At 33.2% G+C, this 24,280-nt stretch overlaps 1 protein-coding gene across 4 annotated transcripts in view; it reads right to left on the minus strand.

Moving 5' to 3' along the window:
• The window catches only part of LOC145267167 (triacylglycerol hydrolase DDHD2-like), a 118,761-nt gene that overhangs the window by 10,975 nt on the left and 83,506 nt on the right, over positions 1 to 24,280 (minus strand). For all 4 annotated transcript variants that reach the window (XM_080123219.1, XM_080123218.1, XM_080123217.1 and 1 more), the window contains 6 exons: positions 23,625 to 23,749; positions 20,244 to 20,372; positions 19,610 to 19,705; positions 14,518 to 14,633; positions 4,283 to 4,502; positions 2,890 to 2,901 (listed from right to left, as the gene is read on the minus strand). In XM_080123219.1, coding sequence (XP_079979345.1) covers positions 2,890 to 2,901; positions 4,283 to 4,502; positions 14,518 to 14,633; positions 19,610 to 19,705; positions 20,244 to 20,372; positions 23,625 to 23,749 — 698 coding nt within the window. The remainder of the gene's footprint in view (positions 1 to 2,889; positions 2,902 to 4,282; positions 4,503 to 14,517; positions 14,634 to 19,609; positions 19,706 to 20,243; positions 20,373 to 23,624; positions 23,750 to 24,280) is intronic.

Below are 24,280 nucleotides of genomic sequence, written 5' to 3' on the forward strand. Positions count from 1 at the left end.
CCCTCATCTTTTCTCTCCTAGTCACAGATACGATCTCAGAGCACACTTTCTGATAATAATTAAACCGCAGTATTTGTTGATCTATAAGTATGCTTTGGCACTTCCTCCTTGGCCTTTTGATGCTCCACATATAGTATTTTTTATTTTATTTGGAATCACATGTAGTTTTTTTTTAATTTAGAATCACATGTAGTATTTTTTTATTTAGAATCACATGTAGTATTTTTTTATTTAGAATCACATGTATTTTTTTTATTTAGAATCACATGTATATTTTATTTAGAATCACATGTATATTTTATTTAGAATCACATGTATATTTTATTTAGAATCACATGTATATTTTTTATTTTATTTGGAATCACATGTAGTATTTTTTATTTGGAATCACATGTAGTTTTTTTTTTATTTTTTTTGAATCACATGTAGTATTTTTTATTTGGAATCACCCATATTGAAGTAGGAACAGAAAATGAGGGTAGGAATCACACTGTAGTAGCACCAAATATTGTTTATTTAATTCATGTACATATATATTATCACAAAGCAGCATGTATTATCCAATCAAATTATCTCCTTTTCTCATAAGAGTTCTCAGTACTAGGACTTATACTTAAATCTTTTGGGCATATAATAAAGAAATTCACACCAAGAATCACAGGACCTTTGCACACCACTGTCACAAATAGTTTGATTACCAATTTTTATGTTCCTTAACAGATATTGCTATGCGAAATATCCTTTCTATAAGTACTATTTTTATGGTTAAAATGAAAACTTTTGAAAAAAAATAATGCTGCAAATTTCTTTTATTAATTGAAAATAAAATGGGTTTTTTTTTGTTGTTTTTTTCAGTGAAATCTACCTTAATCATAAATTTTGTAAAACACTTTTTTTTTTCATGTTAACTCTTCAGGTGATTACCCCAGAAGTGAAGATTGAATGTTTAACATCAAAATTTTAATTTTTATCTTACGAAATATTACTTAAAAAATGTGTCTAACTCCAATTCTTATTTTTCCATTTAATTTTTTATGTTTACATATGTATCCCCTTCTATAAATTTCATTACATAATCCTCAGAAATCTTATTTCTTCAGTGACATGTTATTTCTTTTCTATCAAGTCTAAAACTAATCTCAGAAACAAATGACCAGTTTTATTTATTTTTTTATTGAATCAAAAAAATCATATCTTATACATTGCAGAAACGCATCAAATATCTTAAATTTTGAACAATTGGAGTCTCATACCAAAATTTGTTCTCAACAAGATTCGTTCAAAGGAAAACACTCCATTGAAGTAGTAACACTAGTAAATCACAGGATGTCTATTATAAATAGTTTCCTCAGTTGCTCCATCTTGGAATGTCCAAGTAAATTAAAAAACAAGGTGATGCTTGAAATAGGACAAACATCAGGAAAACCATGGGGAAGATTCTGTACCGAAACACATGCTCAATAAAGATATTTTCAATGACCTGCCTGGACTTGCCTGGACTCTCCCAGGTACAGCTAAAATTTCAGAAACCAAATGTAGAATGGAACAGAAGTGGAAAAGATGAGAAAGGAATAGGAAATTCAAATAAGTTTTTTTTTTTGCTTTTTTTTACATGGGAGTCACCACTTATTAAGGCCAGATGGCCATTTGAGGATTAAGGTTAATGAGTGTAAAGTGGTTAACAAGACAACAGCGTAGTGTTCGTTAGTGGTGGAAATTAGATAAAATTTAATTATTTTAGTAGGCGGGATATCAAGAACTTGTTTACCTTTGATTTGAAGATGACTATGTTGTAGTCAGTTGGGAAGCTGGCCAGTAGAACAGAGTTCCACAGGCAAGCAGTTCTAGGAGTTGAATAAAAGGTGAACGCTTCAGGATAATAGAGAAAATGAATTTAATCTAGTCACCCATGAGAAAAAATTATCTCCAACATTTTGAAAAAAAAGAAAAGAATTTTTCTCAACCAAGAGTACTCTAAAATAATATAACCGATACTGTTACAAACAGTGTTAATAGAGAAAGGCCAGAAATGCAGCGATCTTACAATTGGATTATGCTGACATGTTGTAAAGGCAAGCATTCTTTAGAATTATGAATTAGTTCCAGAAGCGCATGGGGAAAAATTCAGATCCTATAAAAAGGTAGAAAAGCAACCCTGTCAACTTTCGGGGATAAAAGGAAACCTACTTTGACAGAAAGAGTTCAGCAAGGTGTGTTAAATCTCATCACGATAGATGAAAAAAAAAAATGATCCTGATGGAGGAATTTCAAAAATGTATCCATAGACATTTGATAAATTTTTTCGAATGAAAAAAAAAAAAAAAAAAATTTTTTTCACTGGATACATTTGACTCACACACACAAAAAAAAAAAAAAAAAAAAAGTAATTCAGATTGTTTTAAAATTGGACATTTTGAGTAAGAGGATTAATTTTTAATGAATACAACCATGTTTCCAATCATAGGCAAATACATTTTCGACAATGCTGATTTCCATTTCAAATTTTTAACATTTTTGTTCTGACATTTTCTTATATAAGTAAAAAAAAAAAAGAAAAGAAAGGATAACCAGCTCAAAATTCATGCTTTTGCAACAAAGTAAACAATGGAATTTCTTTATAGATTGAATAAAATTAATTTTATTTTCAAATATTCTATAATGAATTCTGCATTTTAAAAAAAACAATTCTAATAAATATAATCATTATGACTAAACATGAATGTTTGTTTACATCATTTGTCAAGGAATAAAATACATTTTCTAGTGTTTGCTTTTATTTACTTAAGGGTCATTTCAAAAGTAAATTTGTTTTTTTTTTAAACTCAAAAACTAATACCAGCAATACCAGTCTTTTTAGTAATAAATAAATAAAAAATTAAAAAAACTTACCACTGGATCAAACTATGAAAAAGAGAAAAGGAAATTACATTTTTTTAGTTTGATATGAAATAAAATTTTAGATAAATTCAAAAATATAAATGTAACTATATCATTGAATAATAAGCTATTATCATAACTATAGAATGTTATTAAGAAAAGACATGTTTTTATTTGCGAATTTTAGTTAAACATTGATTTTTAACAGATTTAGAATGAAAAAAATATTTTAGAGATAGTTTTGAAAATTTTCAGTAGGGATACAAAAATGTTGAATAATAAAATACATTTTCACAAAAATTGGAAATTTCTGAACTTTCATAAAGGGATTCTTTACCTTTTACAAAACTAAAACTAAATATAGTCCACATTAGGACCACTTATGCCTAGCAGCCTCGTTTATATATTCATAAGAATCATTTAGTTACTTTTGGAGTGAAACCTGTAGAAAATATATAAACATGTATAACTGTATATATAAGAGAGATATGTATAGTTATAATTGTATATATATATATATATATATATATATATATATATATATATATATATATAGAGAGAGAGAGAGAGAGAGAGAGAGATGTATAGTTATAACTGTATATATATAGAGAGAGAGAGATGTATAGTTTAAACTGTATATATAGAGATGTATAATTTTAACTGTATATATAGAGAGAGATGTATAGTTATAACTGTATATATATATATATATATATATATATATATATATATATATATAGAGAGAGAGAGAGAGAGAGAGAGATGTATAGTTATAATTGTATATATATATATATATATAGAGAGAGAGAGATGTATAGTTTTAACTGTATATATAGGGATGTATAATTTTAACTGTATATATAGGGATGTATAGTTTTAACTGTATATATAGGGATGTATAGTTTTAACTGTATATATAGAGATTATAGTTTTAACTGCATATATAGAGATGTATAGTTTAAACTGCATATATAGAGATGTATAGTTTAAACTGTATATATAGAGATGTATAGTTTAAACTGTATATATAGAGATGTATAGTTTAAACTGTATATATAGAAATGTATAGTTTTAACTGTATATATAGAGATGTATAGTTTTAACTGTATATATAGAGATGTATAGTTTTAACTGTATATATAGAAATGTATAGTTTTAACTGTATACATAGAGATGTATAGTTTTAACTGTATATATAGAGATGTATAGTTTTAACTGTATATATAGAGATGTATAGTTTTAACTGTATATATAGAGATGTATAGTTTTAACTGTATATATATAGATGTATAGTTTTAACTGTATATATAGAGATGTATAGTTTTAACTGTATATATAGAGATGTATAGTTTAAACTGTATATATAGAGATATATAGCTATAAGCAAAATTAGTTGAACACATACCGGATGAAAAATGTTAAACATTCTGGGACAAGTTGGCAAACGGAACTCTTCTCCAACATTCTCCACGCCTCTAACGGCAAGGAATACTCCAATAGGGGAACCAAGTGCAAAGAAACTTGTTGGCTGAAAAAGTAACTGTGGGTATTCTACAGACGGCTGACCGGTACCAGCCACACCTATCAAATAATCGACAGACACTGACGTTTGGGTTTTACATAATCTGAAAAATATAGAAAAACTATTTTAGAAAAAAACAAGTGAAGCATGCATGGTCCCCCGTGAGTGCACAGTGAATGGGGCATAAAAAAATGACTAAGTTCAGCATTGCCCTTTCCCCATTTAGCTCCCAAAGTCCCTAGGGGATGTCAAATCCTGATGACAATGAACAAACGGTGCAGTTTTAGGCCTTAACATATGTAAATTTGAGTTCTGCACCATACAAAAAAAAAAAAAAAAAAAAAATGACAAAGTCCATCATTTTGGATGCCAGGGCAAATCAGTGCAAAAGTGTAAAAATTTTTAAAAAATGGATTTGCCAGGTGAAGGTCGAATGAAGGCATTACGGTTTGTTTGTTTGTTTTGTTTTACAGCATATCAACCACTTTGGAGTCATTTAATGCCGAAACGTTTATTATGATGATATATTGGTTTGTTCTTCTTAATGTTTTTTTGGGTCGGGGGGTGGAGAGAAGCTTTCCTTATATTTTAGTGTATATTTTAATCTCTTTCAGAAAATTGATAATTTTTCGGGATCAATCTTGTTTAATATTGTTTTTAGATTCCTTTGCTGCCTTATCTGCTTGTTCATTCATGTGGATGCTGATATGGCTTCGTATCCAGCAAAAGATAATGTTTTGTTTCCTTGGTTATGCCATCTATTTTGTTTAGCAGCTTTGTAATAAGTGGGTTTGTCATTTTTTTTTCTTTTAGTGATATGAGTATCGAAAGTGAATCTGTAAATATGATATATTTTTGATGGTCATCATTGGTTATTATATTTAGTGCCAAATCTATGGCTGTTGCTTCTGCGCTGAAAATAGAAGATTCGTTTGGGAACCTTTCCTTTAGTTTTAGTTTTTTGTGGATGGTTGCGCATCCTACTTTGTCTTCATCTTTTGATCCGTCAGTGTAAATTTGTGTGTATTCTTTATATGTATTCTGGATGTTTAGTAATTCTTCATGGAAGATTGATGGGTGGATTTTAGTTTTGGGATATTTATTTAATTTTAATATTATGTGTGGTTGTTTAATCATCCAGGGAGGAGTTTTTGATTTGGTATATTTATGTATTTTTGTTATGTCTATTTGGGCTTCTGTGAGGAGGTTTTTTATACGGAGGCTATAAGGTTTGATGATATTTTCTTTACTGTTGAAGAGGTGTATGTATTGTGGGTGGAGGGTACATTGGTATGCCGTATTTGATGGACATGATGCCAGCTTTAGGTAATATTGTAGCGCTAACTTCTGTCATCTTAGTATCAGTAGAGGCTCATGAGCCTCTGTATAGAGGCTTTCAACTGGAGAGGTTCTAAATGCTCCCAAGGCCAATCTTAATCCTTGATGATGGATTGTATTTAGTTATTTTATGTAGGACTTCCTTGCTGCTCCATATATGAAGCATCCGTAATCCATTTTAGATCTAATTAGAGTTTGGTATACTTTCAATAATGTGACTGTCTGCACCCCAATCGGTGTGTGCTAGGACTGATCAATTGCACTGTCTTTTGGCATTTTGTTTTTAAATATTTTATATGTGGTATGAAAGTCAATTTTTTATCAAATATGACACCTAAATATTTATGTTGGTCAGTGAGTGAGATGTTCTTGTTGTCCAGTTTCAGGTTGGGGTCGTGGTGGAATTTTCATAATTTGCAAAAATGGATGCATTTAGTTTTTTCCTCCGAGAATGTAAATCCATTTTATATAGCCCATTTGTTTATTTTATTCACACAGAGTTGTAGTTTGCGTTCAGCTGTTTGTATATATTTAGATTGGTAGTATATAAGTAGATCGTCCACATATAGAGCGTTTTCAATTCCTGAGTCTATGTTTTTTTATGATATTGTTTATTTTAATGTTGAAGAGGGTGACAGATAGAATACTGCTTGTGGGGACACCCATTTCTTGATCTTTTTGGACTGAATAAGTGTTGTCCATCCGTACTTGGAAGGTTTTATTTGTTAAGAAATTTCTATTTGTTAAGTATTCTGGATAATTCTCACAACAGTTTGTGCATTTTATGTTTCCTTGGCATTCTGTTTTTTGGTGTTCATTACTGCTACATTTTGGGCATACTGTTTTCCTGATGCAATATTCTTTGTAGTGTCTGAATTTTTGACAGTTTAGGCAACAAAGTGGTCTGGGGATATATGTTTCTACTTTAATGTTAATTTATCCAATTTTGATTTCAGTTGGTGGAGTGGGAGTATTGAAAGTTAATATGTCTTTTGGTGTCTATGACTTTTTGTTTTTTTAGGTTTGTTTTTACTTCTCCTAGGGAGACATTTGATGACTCCTTTTGAGGCGTTGAGTGTTTTGTGAGGGCAGTTTTTAACGTTTATATCATGGAACTTTGTCCATGCTAAAATATTTTCTGCACTATTTTTAGAAGATACTCGCACAAGTAAGGTTCCAGTCTTTTAATTTTTTTTATTTGCTTTGTGTTTAAGTTTTTGTTTATAATTTTTTTTCGATTAGGAATGGAGAGATTTTTGTTATTTGTGTATTATCTTGTGATTCTACGATTATATACCCAGGAAAGATTATATTTTCATCTTCATCGCTTTCTGTGTTTGAATCAGGATGGGGTCTTTTGATTTTTTTTTGGAAGCCATATGAAGTATTATTTTCTTTCATCATCCTTGCTCCCCACCCTCCTCGGAACCCTATATTGGGAGATGGTTAGGGGAAACCTATTTGCCCAAGCATCTCATTGTTTGTATATGTTGATTGATTGATTTTATGGCATATCAACCTATGTGGTCATTTAATGCCAGAGTCTTTTATATACATTAATAGTTATAAGTTTTATGTATGTATCTGCTGTTCAGTGTCTATGTTTATATAGTTAGATAAGGTATTTTTTTTTTTAATTTTGTTGAGTAACCCTGTTATCTTCAGATATTTGAGAAGAGTAGTTGGGTCTACATGAATGAATATGTCTTTTACAGTTTTTTCATTATATAGATTCAGTCGGTTTGTTTTCAAGTCTTCGCATCTTGTTAATATGTGATTTACTGTGTATGGTTCCTGGCAGGGTATGCAAAGTGGGGCTGCTTCTTTTTTGAGTAGGTAGGAGTGTGTTATAGAGGTATGACCTATTCGGAGTCTTGTTATTATAACTTCCTCCTTTCTGTTCATTCTTTTGTTTGGTTTCTGTTTTCCTATGGTTTCCTGGATTTGGTATAGCTTGTTTTTAGTGCAGGAGTTCTATGACTCTTGCCTTGTGTTTCTAATATATTTGTTAATGATTTGTTTTAGATCGGTATGAGGAATCTTATCTTTGGTCAAATTTAGTGCTGCTTTTGTTGCTTTGTCAGTTCTATCGTTACCCTTTATGTTGATATGACTGAGTATCTAACAAAAGAGAATGTTTTTATCGTTAGGAATATCATCGAATCTATTTAAGGTTTTGGTGATTATTGGGTTCGTTGGTTTCCTGTTTTCCAGTGTTTCGAGTATTGATTTGCCATCTGAGCAGATAATGAATTGTTTATCTTTAGAAGATTCTATAAGATCGAGTGCCATACGAATGGCTGATACATCGGCATTGTAGATTGATGCTTTGTCTGGTAATCTTTTGATTAGGATTGTTTTATTGTGTATGGCTGCACATCCAACATTATCTCCATCTTTTGAACCGTCTGTATAAATTGTTGAGTGTTTGGAATACTTATCTTTAATTATTTGGAATTTTTCTTGATAGATGATTGGACTGGTTTTTGTTTTAGGGTATTTAATTAGGTCTGATATTATTTTTGGTTGTTTTATCAGCCAGGATATTTAGGTTTTACAGATTCGTGTATTGTTGCAATATCTATCTGGGCTTTATTTATGGATTCTTCCATACGTAGGCTAAATGGTTTTATAAAATTTTCTTTTCTATCAAAGAGGCCTTTGTATTGGGGGTGGAAGACACATTTGTAGGCAGGATTAGTTGGACATGAAGCCAATTTTGTATAATATTGTAGTCCTAGTTTTTCTCTTCTAAGTGATAATGAGGGTTCATCTGTTTCTACATATAAACTTTCCACTGGGGAGGTGGGGAAGGCTCCTAGAGCCAATCTTAGTCCTTGGTGATGTATTGTGTCTAATTCCTTTATGTAGGACTTTCTTGCGGATCCATAGATATAGCATCCATAATCCAACTTGGATCTGACAAGGGATCTGTATAATTTAATTATTGAGTCTTTGTCTGCACCCCAGTATGTATGAGCTACTACTTTTAAGAGTTGGATGGCTTTGTTGCATTTTTGTTTGAGGTATTTAATATGGGGAATGAATGTTAGCTTTTTATCGAAGATGATGCCCAGATATTTATACTGATCAACTATAGGTATAATTTCATTATCCAGTTTCAGTATTGGGTCATGGTGCATTTTCCGGGTTTGGCAGAAATGAATGGCTTTTGTTTTTTCTTTTGAAAATTTAAAACCATTTTTTGTTGTCCATTCATTGATTTTGTTTAAACACAGTTGTAAATGGCATTCATCCACATAGAGGGCACATTCTGTTCCTACATTTATATTTTTGATGATGTTATTTATTTTAATGCTAAAAAGTGTGACAGACAGGATGTTTCCTTGTGCCCCCCCCCCCCGTTTCTTGTTTTTTATTGATGGATAGGGTATCACCTAATTGTACATTAAATTGTCTCTTATTTATAAAATTTGTGATGAAAATAGGCATTCTGCCTTTTAATCCAAGCTCTTGTAGATCTTTTATAATGACATGCCTCCATGCAGAGTCGTATGCTTTTTCAATATCGAAAAAGACTGCCATAAGATGTTCTTTCTTGATAAAGGCTTCTCTGATGAAGGTTTCTAGCCGGATCAGGTGGTCCATGGGGCTTCTTTCATTCCTAAATCCTGACTGATAATCTGTAATCAAATTATTTGTCTCAAGCTACCATATTAATCTACTGTTAATCATTCTTTCCATTATTTTGGAAATACAGCTAGTGAGTGCTAGAGGTCGGTAATTCATGGGATTTGTAGAGTCCTTTGATGATTTAGGTATAGGGATTACTATGGCCTGCCTCCATATTTCAGGGACGTTGCCACTTTCCCAAATATCATTGAATGTTTGTAGTAGGTAATCTGTAGACATATCAGGAAGTTTTATAAATTGATAATGGATTTGATCAGGGCCAACAGCTGAGTCATGAGCTTTGCCTAGGGATACTTTCAATTCATTTTTAGAGAATGGCTGGTTGTATTTTATTTGTCTGAAACTGGAGTTTTTCCTTTTCTGCTTTTTCCTTAATAATTTAGAATTTTTCGTTAGAGTTTTTGGAGAAGGAGTTTTTTGCAAAAGTTTCAGCAAGACAATTTACCATTTCTTTCTTGCAAGTAATTTTTTGGTCATTATAGATCAGGTGTTTAGTATGGTTGCTGTTACTTTTCCCTGAGATTTTACGGATCATGTCCCAAACCTTTTTACTTTTTGTATTTGTATTTATTTTTGATACATAGTTTTTCCATGACGTTCGCTTTGATTCTTTAATGATTTTACGAGCTTTAGCTCTACTGTTTTTATATTTATCGAGATTTTCTTTAGTTGGTTCTTTTTTGAATTTCCTTAGCATAGCTCGACGAGTTCTGATGGCTACTTTGCATTTTTCATGAAACCAGGGTTTATTATGTTTTGGGGAGGTAGAGCTTTTTGGAATGCATTCCTCCGCAATATTATACAGTGTATTAGTAAAATGTGTGATATTATTTTGGTTTGGGTTATTATCCAATGTTATTTTAGTCCGGCATAAATTTTGGAATTTTTCCAATCAGCCTTCTGTAAGTTCCATTGGGGTATTTTGTTTTCTGGCATTGAATCATTGTTTTCAAGTGTAATGGGAAAGTGGTCACTTCCATATGGCTCTTCTAGTACATTCCATTTGTAATCCAAGGCAAGTGTTGGATCACACAATGTTAAATCAATTGATGTGAATGTATCAGTTCCTGGGTGTAAATAAGTGTTTTATCATTAAAGAGGTATAGATTTTCGTTATTATATTTTCTATATTTTTCCCCTTTTGCTTGTTTTTTCACTTAAGTCTCCCATAATGAGGTATGGCTTTTGGAAGTTGCTGTATTAGTTTGCTCAGATCTGTTTCTGAGATGCTTTCATTGGGGGGTATGTATAGTGAGCAAATGTTGGTTTTGTGGAGTGTTACTTTTATTGCAGTAGTCTGTAGTTTAGTATTAAGTTCTATTTGACTTTGGGATATGTCATTTCTAATAAGTATTGATGTACCTCCACAGACTCTGAGTCCAGTATTGTGTATATAGTTATACTGATTGTAATTTTTAATTTTTATATTGTCATCCGATTTCATAAAGGTTTCTTGGAGACAGACTACTACTGGAAGTAAGTTATCGAGTAGAATAGTGAGCTCATTTAGGTTTGCCTTTAGACCATGACAATTCCACCGGATTATATTATTTGTTTCATTTCTATCCGGTATGATTGTGTGTGTCATGTTTTGTCTTTTAGTTTGTCATTTGGGTGTTTTGGGTTTAGCTATCTTTATGTTTGCCTTAGGTTCTCGGCAGTCCCATTGAATGATAGTTTGAATTTTTTTTTATTGTGGTCTGTCATTTTATTTGTCTGGGAGTGTTTTGTCTTCTACCTCCATCTCCTCCAGTGTTCTTATTTTGTTTCCTCCTCTTGAAGTTGATTGGGATCTAGATCTTGGTTTGTTTGTTTTTTCTTTAGTTTTCGTTTTATTGGGTGATGGTGTTGTTTCATTTGATTTGTTTATAAAGGTTGTTTTCATTTGGTGAGTTTTTTCTTTGTTTGATTTAATTTGAGTTTTTTGATTTGTTGGTTCTGGTTTTTTTTGTTGTACTCTCTTTTGTAGACTGATTATTTCCAGAGTTCAGGATTAGTGTTTTAATTTCTTTCATTAGGTCTTTCATCTCTTTTATAAATTGAGATAGTTCTTCAGTTTTTATTTCTGGAGGATTTTTTGTATAGCTTTGACAACTTTGATTTGTGTTTATTTTACCATTCTTGGTTACTTCTGAGTATCTTGCATTCATAATTTTCCTGGCTTCCAGGAAGGTTATATTTTTTGTGTACTTTATTGTTGTTATTTCTTTTAGCCATGTTTTGCATCCTTTGAAGTCAGCTGAATGGTTTTCACTACAGTTTGAGCATTTGGGGTCTTTTTTACAGTCATTATGTTTTGAGTTTTCACCATTTCTTACACAAATTGGTGATTTGATGCATTTGGATTGGTGATGTCCAAATTGTTGACAATTATAGCACCTTAGAAGGTTTGGGATGTATTTTTCAACATTCACTTTTAGGTATCCAATTTTAATCTCACTTGGGGGATTTGTGGAGTCAAAGGAGAGTATATATGTATTTGTCAATATAGTTTCTCCATTTTGTTTTATTCTTATTCTTTTTACTTCTGTAACACTTTGGGATGCTAGATTAGATAAAATTTCCTCAGTCGAGCAATTTGATAGTTCGCTGCATCTAATGACTCCTTTTGAGGAGTTTAGGTATGGGTGGGGATAAGTTTTAATTTTGATATTGTTAAAAGGTTTGTCATTTGAGAATTTCTTTAGCTTGTGTTTTTTGTTTCAATTCGATAAAGTATGGTGTTATTTTGCAGCCGTTTTATTTTTTTTTTGAGAGAAAATTTTTTCCATTGTAAAAGGTGAAATTTTATTTCATTTTTTTCAAGTGTTTCCATTACTAAAAATATTGAGTTTTCTTTGAGCATTTCTGTTCATCCTCTGGACTTGAAATGTCAGAAACATCTGAAAAGCTTTTTTTTTTGGGGGGGGGGAGGGTAATAAAAGCCATAATCAAATAAGATTGTTTTTTCATCATCTTTGCTCCCCACCCACCTCGGAGCCCTATATGGGAAGAGCCTGGGGGGAAACCCATTTGCCCAGGCTCAACAAGGATACAAAGATTATATACTCGATTAACATGATATCATTCATGAGCACCTGTTTTCCTTTGATGTTACTCTGTGATATGTAGTAATTCAAAGGGTTTGCAGCCATGTCATAGATATTTCACTTCGTCGATTGACCCTTAGCCACCGCTTTCCACCATATATTAGGAAATAGTTATTTGTGGGGAAGAGATAGGCATATTGTGTTAATGATATGTTTATGGGGTGGGCAATATATGGTGGGGCTTGACGTGACCAGCCGATTGATCGGATCGGGCCCCTCTAGCCCAGTAAGGGCCAAAGTGGTGTGTTGGGAAGTGGGGGTACTAAATCCTGACCTCCAAGTCTCTCAACCACCAGGATTCCGTCTTAAAGGTATTACGGGTCGCTACCTATGGCCAACAGGTAGCCCCATTGAGGGACTTCTACTCTCTGCAGGGGGGTAGTCGGCATATTCTGATGCCCTGCCGACAGGGTCAAGTGAAATCTGATCAGATTTTGAAGAATAATTTTTTAATAGAATGCATTTTTTTTTTTTTTTTTTTTTTTTCTATTTAACGCATAGTTGGGACCCTAACAGGTACTACCACTCTGGGTCAGAGTGGACCTGGGAGCAATGGCAATTAAAGGGTGGCTCCACGCTCCCCAAAGCCTGCAAACTGGGGCCTCACCATCGGATATAGTTTAAGGTCATATCCAGGACCGGGAAATAGGGAAGGAAAAAGAAGATTTTGTTTTGTTTTTGTAGAACATAATTAAGTTTTACAAAAGAGAATAGAAAACAAAAACAGAAATCGATGTAGGTGCATTTCGTCTCAGGAAGCCAATAGACAGCCTGATCTGGTAGTACCAGCATTGTTTGTAAACTAAAGTGAAGCATCTATGGTTTGAAATAATCACCAAGATGTTGGAATGAAGCATGGAATCGTCAACTGAAAAAGGTGCATTTCAAGCAGTTAAAGAATGATCCTTACATCGACAAGGATTTATAGCTGCTGTTTACGTTGACGATATCATTCTAGCAAGTAAGTTTCTGACACTTAACCAAGAATTTGCGGGTAACACTGGTTAATGGGTCCTATTAGTTTGTAATATAAAGGATATTGCTTTCATATACAAAATTAATCTTGTAAATAAATCGGCTCACACATCTCTCTCTTTCTCAATATGTGTGTGTGTGTGTTATTAGTAAAAGCCTTGTAACATGTCTTCATTTTTTATCCTTTATTTTTGCCAGTTTCTAGTATATAGTCAACTGCCTGTTTTATCAAGGTATGTCCTTTTTTTTAACTTTAAGAATTAATCATCATCATTCCTTTCTATCTTTGCATAACTCACTAATTTCACTTTCAGCTCACACAAAGCCAAACTGTCTCAATGATACTACCTTAAGCATATTTAAAATTCTCTTTTAAACGTTTTTTTTCCTTATCTTCTAAATAAAGTAGATGATCTATTTAAGAAATGTATTACAATTCAGAGTAAAACTGGAAATAGTAACTATGAACTGACGCTACACATCTTTCACATTGGAATAAGTCTGTGTCATATTCAGGTCTGTGGAGGTTAGAGTGAGCTTGAGAAACTGTTAAAGCTGAGAAATAGGGTAAGCGATGATAGCAAAAAGAAAAAAAAAAAGGTAGGCAAAAACAATAATTACTATCTTCAATTATTTGTTAAGCACTTATTCATGTTTCTTTGAACATCTCTTCTTTTAATCAATAATCTCACAGGATTTTAAATATTTCTGGCAACGTATGTTTGGCTTGGCCCGCCCCAGCATTATCCAGTAGTGTATTTATTTGCAATTCATTTTGCCTTTTTTATTTTCATTCTAATTAAAAGGAGATAACTGTATAAATGAATACAGAATTCCATTTGTTTTTAAAGATGGCAGCTTTTAAATTACAATTTCCTTTTAACATGTTGCAATGATTCCATGAAAAAATGACGAACCAGGATCAATTCTAATTATGAGAAGGACAATAACAATAAAAAGGGAAAAAAAAAAAAAAAAATTTGTTGAACATTTTATACTTTCTGCATTATCAATTTTCTATGAAAGACATTTAAAATCAATCACTGAAACAAAATTTCTTACTTTTCTGTCTCTAGTCGTTCAGCTTCATGCAATTTTCTTTCAATTTCTGCAGCTTCTTTTGCTTTCTTTTCCAGTTCAAGTTTGGCTTTCATTTCAACTTCTTGTTTCTTCAAATTCTAGATTTTTTTTTTATTAAAAAAGAATATTAAAATACTTATATTCTATATTTTTTTTTATAAAAGAATATTACAATACTTACATTAAAGTTCTCAGCAATAAGCATTTTATTTGAAAAAGTGTTTCATCATAAATAATTTTTTAACTTATAATTAAAATAAGTTAGATACTAATTTTACTACTTTATTTGGAAAAATGTTTTAAAATCTTTGGAACTTGTTTCATAATCACTACAGACTAAAGTGTTCACTTTACAAAAATTATGGCAAACACATAGGCACACGTCCACAAGTTATCCGGAAATAGAAATCTTCTTACGCTCTAGAAAGACACGACAATCTGCCAGTAGCAAAAAGACACCGGACCATTATGGCAAACACGTTAAGTATTTTTAAAATTCATCCTAAATGTTTTTCATGTTACCTTGTTTAAACTTGTTTTATTTATGTATATGTATTTATCTCTACTTTCTTGTCTTAATCGTCCCCCCCACCCCATGCTACAAAGTAAACTAGCGATAAAAAAAAAAAAAAACAATGCCGGGAATTATTTTCTCTAGTAGAGTAGATAAAGTTAGGACTTTTATAAAAAAAAAAAAAAAAAAAAAAAAATGTAAATTTAATATTTACACATCTGAACGTAACGACTTTTATTCTATAAATAGATAGGCACACGTCCACAAGTTATCCGGAAATCTTCTTACGCTTTAGAAAGACACGACAATCTGCCAGTAGCAAAAAGACACCGGACCATTATGGCAAACACGTTAAGTATTTTTAAAATCCATCCTAAATGTTTTTCATGTTACCTTGTTTTTCTTGTTTTATTTATGTATATGTATTTGTCTCTATTTTCCTGTCTTATTCGTCACCCCCCCCCATGCTACAAAGTAAACTAGCGATAAAAAAAATAAATAAAAACAATGCTGGGAATTATTTTCTCTATTAGAGTAGATAAAGTTAGGACTTTATTTAAGTAATATACTTAATATATACTATTACTGCAAGATTGCCTATATTAAATGCTTGCTTCCTGGCTAGCCAATCAAACCATCTAATATAGTTAGTCTTATTTTCAATTATATTCGAAATATAATACAGTGACATTAGCAAAGAAAAAGTTACCTATGAAAACGAACCTCCTAAATTAAAACCTGGAATAATTATCTAAACTCCAATGTAAATTAATATTAAGCCGACTTTATAAATTGATAAAAGTCACTTATTGGATTTTAATTATAAGGTGAAGCTCCAATGATTCAAACTCGATAGATAACAACAAACTTCCACCCATTAATATGGGAGGGGGGATTATCATGAAAAGTGTCCTGAATTGATAACTTAGCACCGGACTTACTACTTAGATATGAATAAGTCACTTGTACCCATTCCCCTTCCTCCTCTTTTTTTTTTTTTTAATGGAGAGTAGATAATACAGTGGATGTGTTATCGGCAGCTTCAGTAACTCTCGTTTTTCCTTATTTGTCCCTCAGTCCTCATTCAATGAGTGATTTTTCTGACAAAGGGGTGAAGAAAAAGCTACTTAAAGGTCGGTAGTACTTAGTGAACAGTAGTCTGAGATGTCGGCAATTTTTCTGTCTCTGTCTGTCCTTGTGGCCATGTCACTAGTAAGGGTGCTGGATGTAAACGTTTTATCTGGGCTGACGTTATCCACCTGATAGTCAGGGACCCGAATCTTGGATTAACCACTAAGGAGGCTGTCCTATTAGCAGGCGCAAAGTACTGGGACTGCTGCATTGCCATTTGGTGAGTGGATCTGGACCATGCAGTAGTCTCTGGTGGGGCCTCTCGATGCCATACTAGTGGGTAATTGTTACGGCTTTACCTTTTTGTGTGCTACAAAAAAAAAAAAAAAAAAAAAAAAAATTTCCTGTCTTTTTCTCTCTTACTTTCCCTCTCTGTACTGCTCTAACCAAGTATGCCGACCTGTTCGACAAATCCCAAAACCTCAACATGAAATATCTCCAGAATAAAAACTCGAATAAACCTAGAACCCCATCTTCCAACGTAGACCCCTACTACCAGGTCTCCTCCTCCAACATCAGGGGTCTATGTTCCAACCTTCCAGAGGTTGAAACCCAATTACAGGAGACGAAACCGAACATATTTCTAAGCGAAACTGGAATAGGACCGACCACTTCCCTAGATGAGTTCATAATTAATGGATACTCTAACTTAACAGCTAAATCTGACCCCCAAGATAGCCATGGGCATGGAATATGTGCCTACATTAAAGATGGCTTCCCGTGTGGCAGGGATATCTCTAGAGAAGATCCTAATTTACCCTATATGTGCTTCAGGGTTGCACTTGCTAACACCACTGCATTTATATTTGCCCTCTATCGGCCCCACAACAGCGGAGTTACTATCTTTAAGAGCATATCTGAGAAAATAGATCACATCCTGTCTGCACATCCCTCGAGTAACATCCACATCTGTGGTGATTTCAACGTCCATAACGTGGAATGGCTAACCCATTCAAATAAGACAGACGATGAGGGGAGGTTTTGTCATGATTTTGCCATTGATTATGACCTCACTCAGATTGTTCACGAACCCACCCGTGTGCCCGATACACCCGGTCAATATGCAAGCCTCCTAGACCTTTTTCTCTCAACGTCCCCTGAGCTATGTTCATGTTCCGTTCATTCTCCTCTAGGATCCTCCGACCACTCCGTCGTATCAGTCAAGATAAAAACGAAATGTAATAAGTCCCCAGACGTACCCCTCCACCGTACTGTATACCGATACTCTATGGCTGACTGGGATAGCTTCCGTACATTCATATCTGATTTACCTCTGCACTCCATATTTAAAAAGGAAGTGTCCTCTATAGTATCAGATCTGACCGAATGGTTAATTGTGAGCATAGACCAATTCATACCATCTAAAAAATTCCAACAAAAACCTAACAGCCAGCCATGGTTCTTCCCAGAATGTGCTGCTGCTATCGCGCACAGAAATCACTTTTTCCATAGCTACCAACGTAATAGATACACTGAAACTAAAGCTGCTTTCAGGACTGCCAGCAACCATTGTAAAAGAGTAATAAAAAATGCAAGAGAGCTATATGCTCAGTCTGTTAAATCCAAAGTAGCTGAGCAGCGGCTTCGTTCCCACCAGTTCTGACAAATAGCAAACAGGATCTTGAACAGAAGCGTACGTTCTATCCTAACATCAATCCCAATATCAATGGACCTGAGGTCATCTCGTCAGCATCAGACAAGGCCAGACTATTTGGCAAGAACTTTGCAGCTAATTCTACCCTATGCGACGAAGGCCATCAACTCCCCATATTTCCTCCTATAACACAGAACATGCTAGGTAACATACAAATATCCGTGCATGAGGTCGCCAAGCTAATCAAGAACCTTGATTCCAGTAAAGCAACTGGCCCTGACGGCATCCCAATTATAGTGTTAAAAAAGCTTCAACCAGAACTTGCTCCCATACTTACGAAACTGTTTAAGCGCTGCCTTAAGAAGTGCTTTCCGACTCCCTGGAAGACCTCATCAGTTTGCCCTGTATTTAAGAATTCAGGTGATAAGTCATCTCCCTCTCAGTACAGACCAATAAGTCTCCTGTGTGTTATGAGTAAGTTGCTGGAATCCATATTAAATAGAGAAATAGTCAACCACCTCAGCAGAAACAACCTTCTTAGTGACACACAATATGGTTTCCGCTCTGCAAGATCTACCACAGATGTGCTGACGGTTATATCTCACAGGATTAGTGAATCTCTTGACAAAGGCTTCCTTTCTAGGGCAATTGCTCTTGACAAATCAGAGGCCTGCAGTATTAATGCTGGAGTCCCTCAGGGGTCAATCCTGGGCCCAACTCTCTTCCTGATCTACATCAATGACCTCCCTAAACACATACTTAAATCATTCGTTGACATCTATGCTAAAACCAAACTCCTATCCTTACATCATCAACGCTCTAATCCCCATCTGGCATCAATTGGGATGGATGGCTCATGTCTGGGAGAGGCCCCGTGTTTTGACAAGCTTCTGGGTTTGACCTTTACTCCTGATCTGAAATGGAACACATACATCAAGACTGTTGCCAAGGTCGCTGGAAAGATTATGGGATCCTTCTACCGCTCCACAAGATATCTCACTACTGATGCAATTCTCTATCTATATAAAAGCCAAGTATGTCCAAGGATGGAATACTGCTGCCATATTTGGGCAGGAGCTGCTAAAAACAGCCTATCCTGCCTTAACAGAGTACAAAATAGACTTTGTGGCTTAGTGGGGGATGCCCTTTTCTCTACCCTGCAACCTCTCTCCCACAGAAGAGACGTTGCGAGCCTATCCTTGTTTTATCGTTATTTCCATGGCAGGTGCTTGTCTGAACTCCAATCTCTGGTCCCCCCTCCCTTGCCAATCTTTCACGAAAAACACCCGTCTAGCTGAATCCACTATGAAAAATTTCCCCCACTTTTTATCTGTGCCTAAATCAAAACGTGGATTCCATGAACAAAGCTTCTTTCTTAGAACTGCACACCTGTGGAACTCTGTTCCGTCTGCCTGTTTCCCACCTGACTACAACTTGGATGGCTTCAAGTCCAACGTTAAAAAATTCCTAATGAACAGCCCCCTTAAGTAAACACTTCATCAAATCTCCACACTAACGTAATGTACTTGCAATAACCCTTATCCCTGAGTGGCTTCCGGGCCTTGATAAGTGGTGATCACTGTGTAAAAAAAAAAAAAAAAAAAAAGTGTTAATTTGTCATTTTTATTCAGTTTAAAAATTAATTTTCTTTTATTAATTGAAATTAATATAAAAAATAATGAAAAAAAAAATCTAAACACTCTTTGGCTTGCAGGAAAGGATTCTTTTTTCTTTTCATGATTTTTGGGTATTTCTCCCACTATACAACTAATGAGGTTCAATAAAAAAATGTGTTGCATCTTGATTTGATTATTTGTGTGTTTTTATTAACTTACTCGTTTTTCAAGTTCTTCTTTCATCAACATCTGCAATTTTTTTCTTGGTCCCATTGGTAAACCAAGATCTTTTAGATCTGCATCACTGCACATCGTCTGAAGAAAAAAAAAAAAAAAAATCAATTTTTTTAAAACATCACAATTAATTCATCTTTTCAAAATATATTTATTTATTAAACATTTTCTAATAATTTTTTTTTTATAATTTTGGAAATTTCAAAATTAGAGATTCATTGTTTAAAATGTTTTCTATGACCGTATTCTTAGCGGATTTTAGGAAAAAAAATTGATTTATCATCTTCAAATATTAGAGAAAATGAGCCATAACTAAATAAACTAAACTAACTACCAAACTAAATAGAGATTTTGAATCTGAAAAACTCTTATTCAATAAATGCCATAGAAGAACTAGCCAATGTTTTTTTTTCTATTTCTCCTAGGACTTTCAGCTAACTATAAATATTATCAAATTAGAAGAATGTGCAAGGAGAGAAAAAAAAATCAGTTCTTATATGGTATACATTCAACAAAAAGCTTTGTTGATTCAAAAGGAAATGAAATTTGCATATAAAAGTCTGTTTATAAATAAATGCATCTAATAAAAAATTTCAACCATAAAATGAATTCTATTTACCAATGAGTCTATGTCCATTTGTTCTTGTTCGAATATTTTCAGCTTATCTTGAAGTCCCACTCGCGCTAAGAGCTCCTCTAGAGTCATGTCTGGTTGTTGATCCTCTGTACTTTTCTCAGGAGGGGGAAGCTAAAAAAAGAAAAGAAAGTTCTGAGTCAAGGAAGCTGAGAACAAGATTTACTGATATATCAAAAAAAAAATGTGTGTAACATCGAATGAGTTGTAAATAACATTCTTCTGGTGGTTGAAAGTTCAATTCTCAGTACAAGTGATACTCAATATACAAGTGCAAATTACTTAGAATTTCTACCTGGTCATATGCTTATGGAACGAGAGCATACTACCCCCGTGAATTAAAGAGTTCATTTGGGATTCCATGCAGATTCCCAAATTCAACAAGACATACTTGAAGGTCAGAGGTTACATTAGCAGAAACATTGTGAAAATAACATTCAAGATAAGAACAGTAATCCAAATAACACAAATTATGAGAAAAGCAGAATATGGCAAAATGGCTCATTTTGGTTGTTGGTCATTATAAGGTGCTTCAACTATATTTGATCGACGAAGTCTACCCTAGTGCATTATGTAAAAAGTAGTGGTGGGACGATGCCAATATTTTTTTCCAATTCTGATACAATTACCGATTCCGTGCTAAATTCCCAATTCTGATTCTTTATAAGTCTCTAATTATTTAACTATAAGATTATTTTTCCCGATTTTCATTAAAAAAAAAAAAAAAAGCACATGTTAAATATGCACATATTTTCCTAAATATCAAAATATACTTGTGAAGTATCGATTTTAGCTTCACTGATATTTTGAAATCAGTAAATATTTATTATTTTATCATTATTACCAGCAATGGAAGATTTTACTTTAAACAAAATCAAATAAAAAAAGAAAATTAAAAGAATCGTTTTGGCATCACAAAATAGGTATCAATTTTTCAGATTCTGATTCATTGTCACAACACTAGTAAAAAGTTCATTTGAATTATTCAGACTACTGTTTTTAAGTTGGTTATTTTCACATTTCAGCACATGAAATCTCCAACATTCTTTAAGTGAATTTTTATGCCAAACTTTTTATGCCAAACTTTTCAATAATCTTTTTTGTTTTTACATCAAGAGGATTAATAAAAGTTCTAAAGTTATTTTAAGTACTTCTGCGTCATTCACACAACATTTTTAAAAATGTATGGATAAGTTGAAAGACCAAAAAAATTCACTAAAAGTAATTGAGACACTGCATGACTGGATCTCTGAACTAAATACATAAACTACAAGACCTTTTCCAAAAGAATTCACTGCTGAACTAAATCTAAATAAAATCACTTTCTTAGAGGTACATATGGATATCACTAATAATACGCTTACCACCTTTTTAAAAAAAAAAAAAGAAAAGACTAGCATAAACTTTTGTATCCTAAATGCCTTCGGCTATAAAATAACGATTGTACAAAACTTATTTAAGTCAAATATAACTCAAACTTCAAATTCCAGTTCACTTTACAAACAACTACAAAAAACACAGCTGCCCTCCCTCTGAATTTGAACAATTTTAGTTAGCAACATTAGAAAAACCACTTAGCGAATATTTTTTTTAAGTTAAAAATATTAGAAGTTGTATTGACAAACTGAATGCCTACTATCCTCGGGTGTCTTCAGTCTTTCTATACAAGAGTTTGTCAGAACACTGACATGAGAATACTTCTTATTGGAAGTAAATCCTGACCAAATATTCAAATAAAACGTGGTGTGCTGTCTTAAGCCATTCAGCATCTTCCTCAGGTTGCAAACAGGGGCATCCCCTTTATTTATAGAGTTCTCATTACAGGTGATACTTAATATATTATAATACCAAAGAAGTTATAAACAATGAGAAATTTCTACAAGATGTAATGATAAAAGTGTTGCCCTAAAGAAAATAACACTTATTTTAAAACTTATTGAAATAAATCAATTCAGATGACTTGATTATCTATTAGAGTTGACATCTATTCAATGTAGCCACCTACTACCTCAATCCGGGTTCAGAACTGGGAGTATGCTTTTTCCACAAGTGCCAGTGATCAGGCTGGCTTTGGTATTGTGGGAGGTCATGTTGGTGATGTTCTCGATGTATGACCAAACGAAGTAGTCCAGCGGGTTTAGGTTGGGGGGAGGGGGGCAACGAGAGAAGTGTACAAAGACGTAGCACTCCTTCTGAAGCCAAGTCTGGGTCTCTTTGTACTTGTGGGCCAGCACAGAGTCCTGCTGCCACACCCAGGGTCTGCCAGCGGTCACCTGATTGCACTAGGGGGTCACCACATTCTTCAGAACATCCACATACACTTTGGTGTTGACTTTCAAGCCGACTTCGAAGATGTGAGGTGGCACAATGTGGCCTTCACTTGAAATCACATCAAAGATCATAACCATGACTGGAAACTTTGTTTTTATCACCCTGGGCATGTCCCTGTTATTCATGGCAAATCCAATGATGCAGTTTGAAGGTGCTGGCAATGGTCCTCTTGTCATAACTTGAATCAGTAGAAAGCACAAGTAGTACAGTGGCCTATCTCCAATCTCGCTCATTGAACATTGTGTCACTTTCAGACATAATAGAAAGCTTCTATCACTCTTGCGATTTGTACACAACTGGCCAACTAGTATATGGTCTGCAATAAAAAAAAAGTAAAACAGTTTTCATCAAATGAAAATGGAATCATGGCGTCTTTTCTAGGGCGATAATTTTATCGTTCCACTCTGTAATAAAAAAATGAATAAAAATAAATATACATACTGGCAGGCCAGTGGCCAGGATAAAAAGAGACCCTTAACCCGTGTATACACCAGGCAAGAAGAGGTAAGTAATGATGTAAACCTTCTTTCCTCTGTTAGCTTCACTATAGCTATGACAGGCCAATATGGGTCCACCACTAAGCCTTGATATTAGTGGTCCTGGCCTCCTAGCTCAAGCAGTTTCAGCAACTAAAAATCAGAAACATTACCTATGAAACAAGTAAACATATTTAAAACATATTTAAAAGATGCAATTTAATCACTGAAATGTCATTTTCTGTTTCTCAATTAGTTGTCAACTTAACAAAACCCGTTATGCAGCAACTTAGTTGTTTTTATTAAATTTGTTTTTCTTCCAGCTTATTATTCATGTTAATGTTGCCTGAAAATGTTTTGATAACAAATTGAAAGTACTCACAATAATTGTGGAACTTTTATTCATCTTTTTGATTACAAAACAAAAGATGAGACGAATTGAAAAGATCAAGAAAATTTCTGTAATGTCTGCCTAAATATGATAAGATGAAAATGTTTTTTCTTTTTGCATTTGTTAATTAAAATGATTTAAAGTTGTGCAACGTTGTTAACTACTGACCTCCATATTTTCGACTGCAGACATTTCTGGTAATTGTTCTGTCGATTTCTTTTCCGATAAAGCTGGATCAGGATTGCCAAGTGAGTCATGTTGGTGCAGAAGGAGGTCGAAGAGAATTGAGGAACCTGGAATAAAAGTTGTCTTTGAAAAACTGGATTGATAGAACAGTTTTACATATTTTTTTACAATAAAGTGTAGAAACGTTTCAATAAAAAAAGATGAAAATTTTTTATTTTTTCACCTGAAAGATGACAAAACTCAAGTTCAAAACTTCCACTTTCTTTTATTGCTACATTTTAGTACAAAATGCAAAAGAAGTTTTTTTTTTTATTATTTGCTTAATTACTTATTTTAAATGTGATTAAGAGAATATTTTTCATAAAATTATATTTTAGAAATTATGTTGGTTTGAAATTTATATTGCTATTAAAATCTCAAATACAATGTAGGCATAGAGAAAAAGTATTTTTATGTTTTGAGAATAATAATTAAAATATATAATTACTAAAATATTTGTGACTTGTATTTAAAAATCAATATCAGAAAAACAGAGCTAGACTTATGACACTGCACAAAGAATTAAAAATTTTCAAAACCCATAGAAAACAGAAAATTATCAACAAACAAAGCATTTTAAGCTAGTGAATTTGGTCTCA

This window comes from Euprymna scolopes, chromosome 42, assembly GCF_053919585.1.
Source record: "Euprymna scolopes isolate OS-2025 chromosome 42, ASM5391958v1, whole genome shotgun sequence".
Taxonomy (NCBI): Eukaryota; Metazoa; Mollusca; class Cephalopoda; order Sepiida; family Sepiolidae; genus Euprymna; species Euprymna scolopes.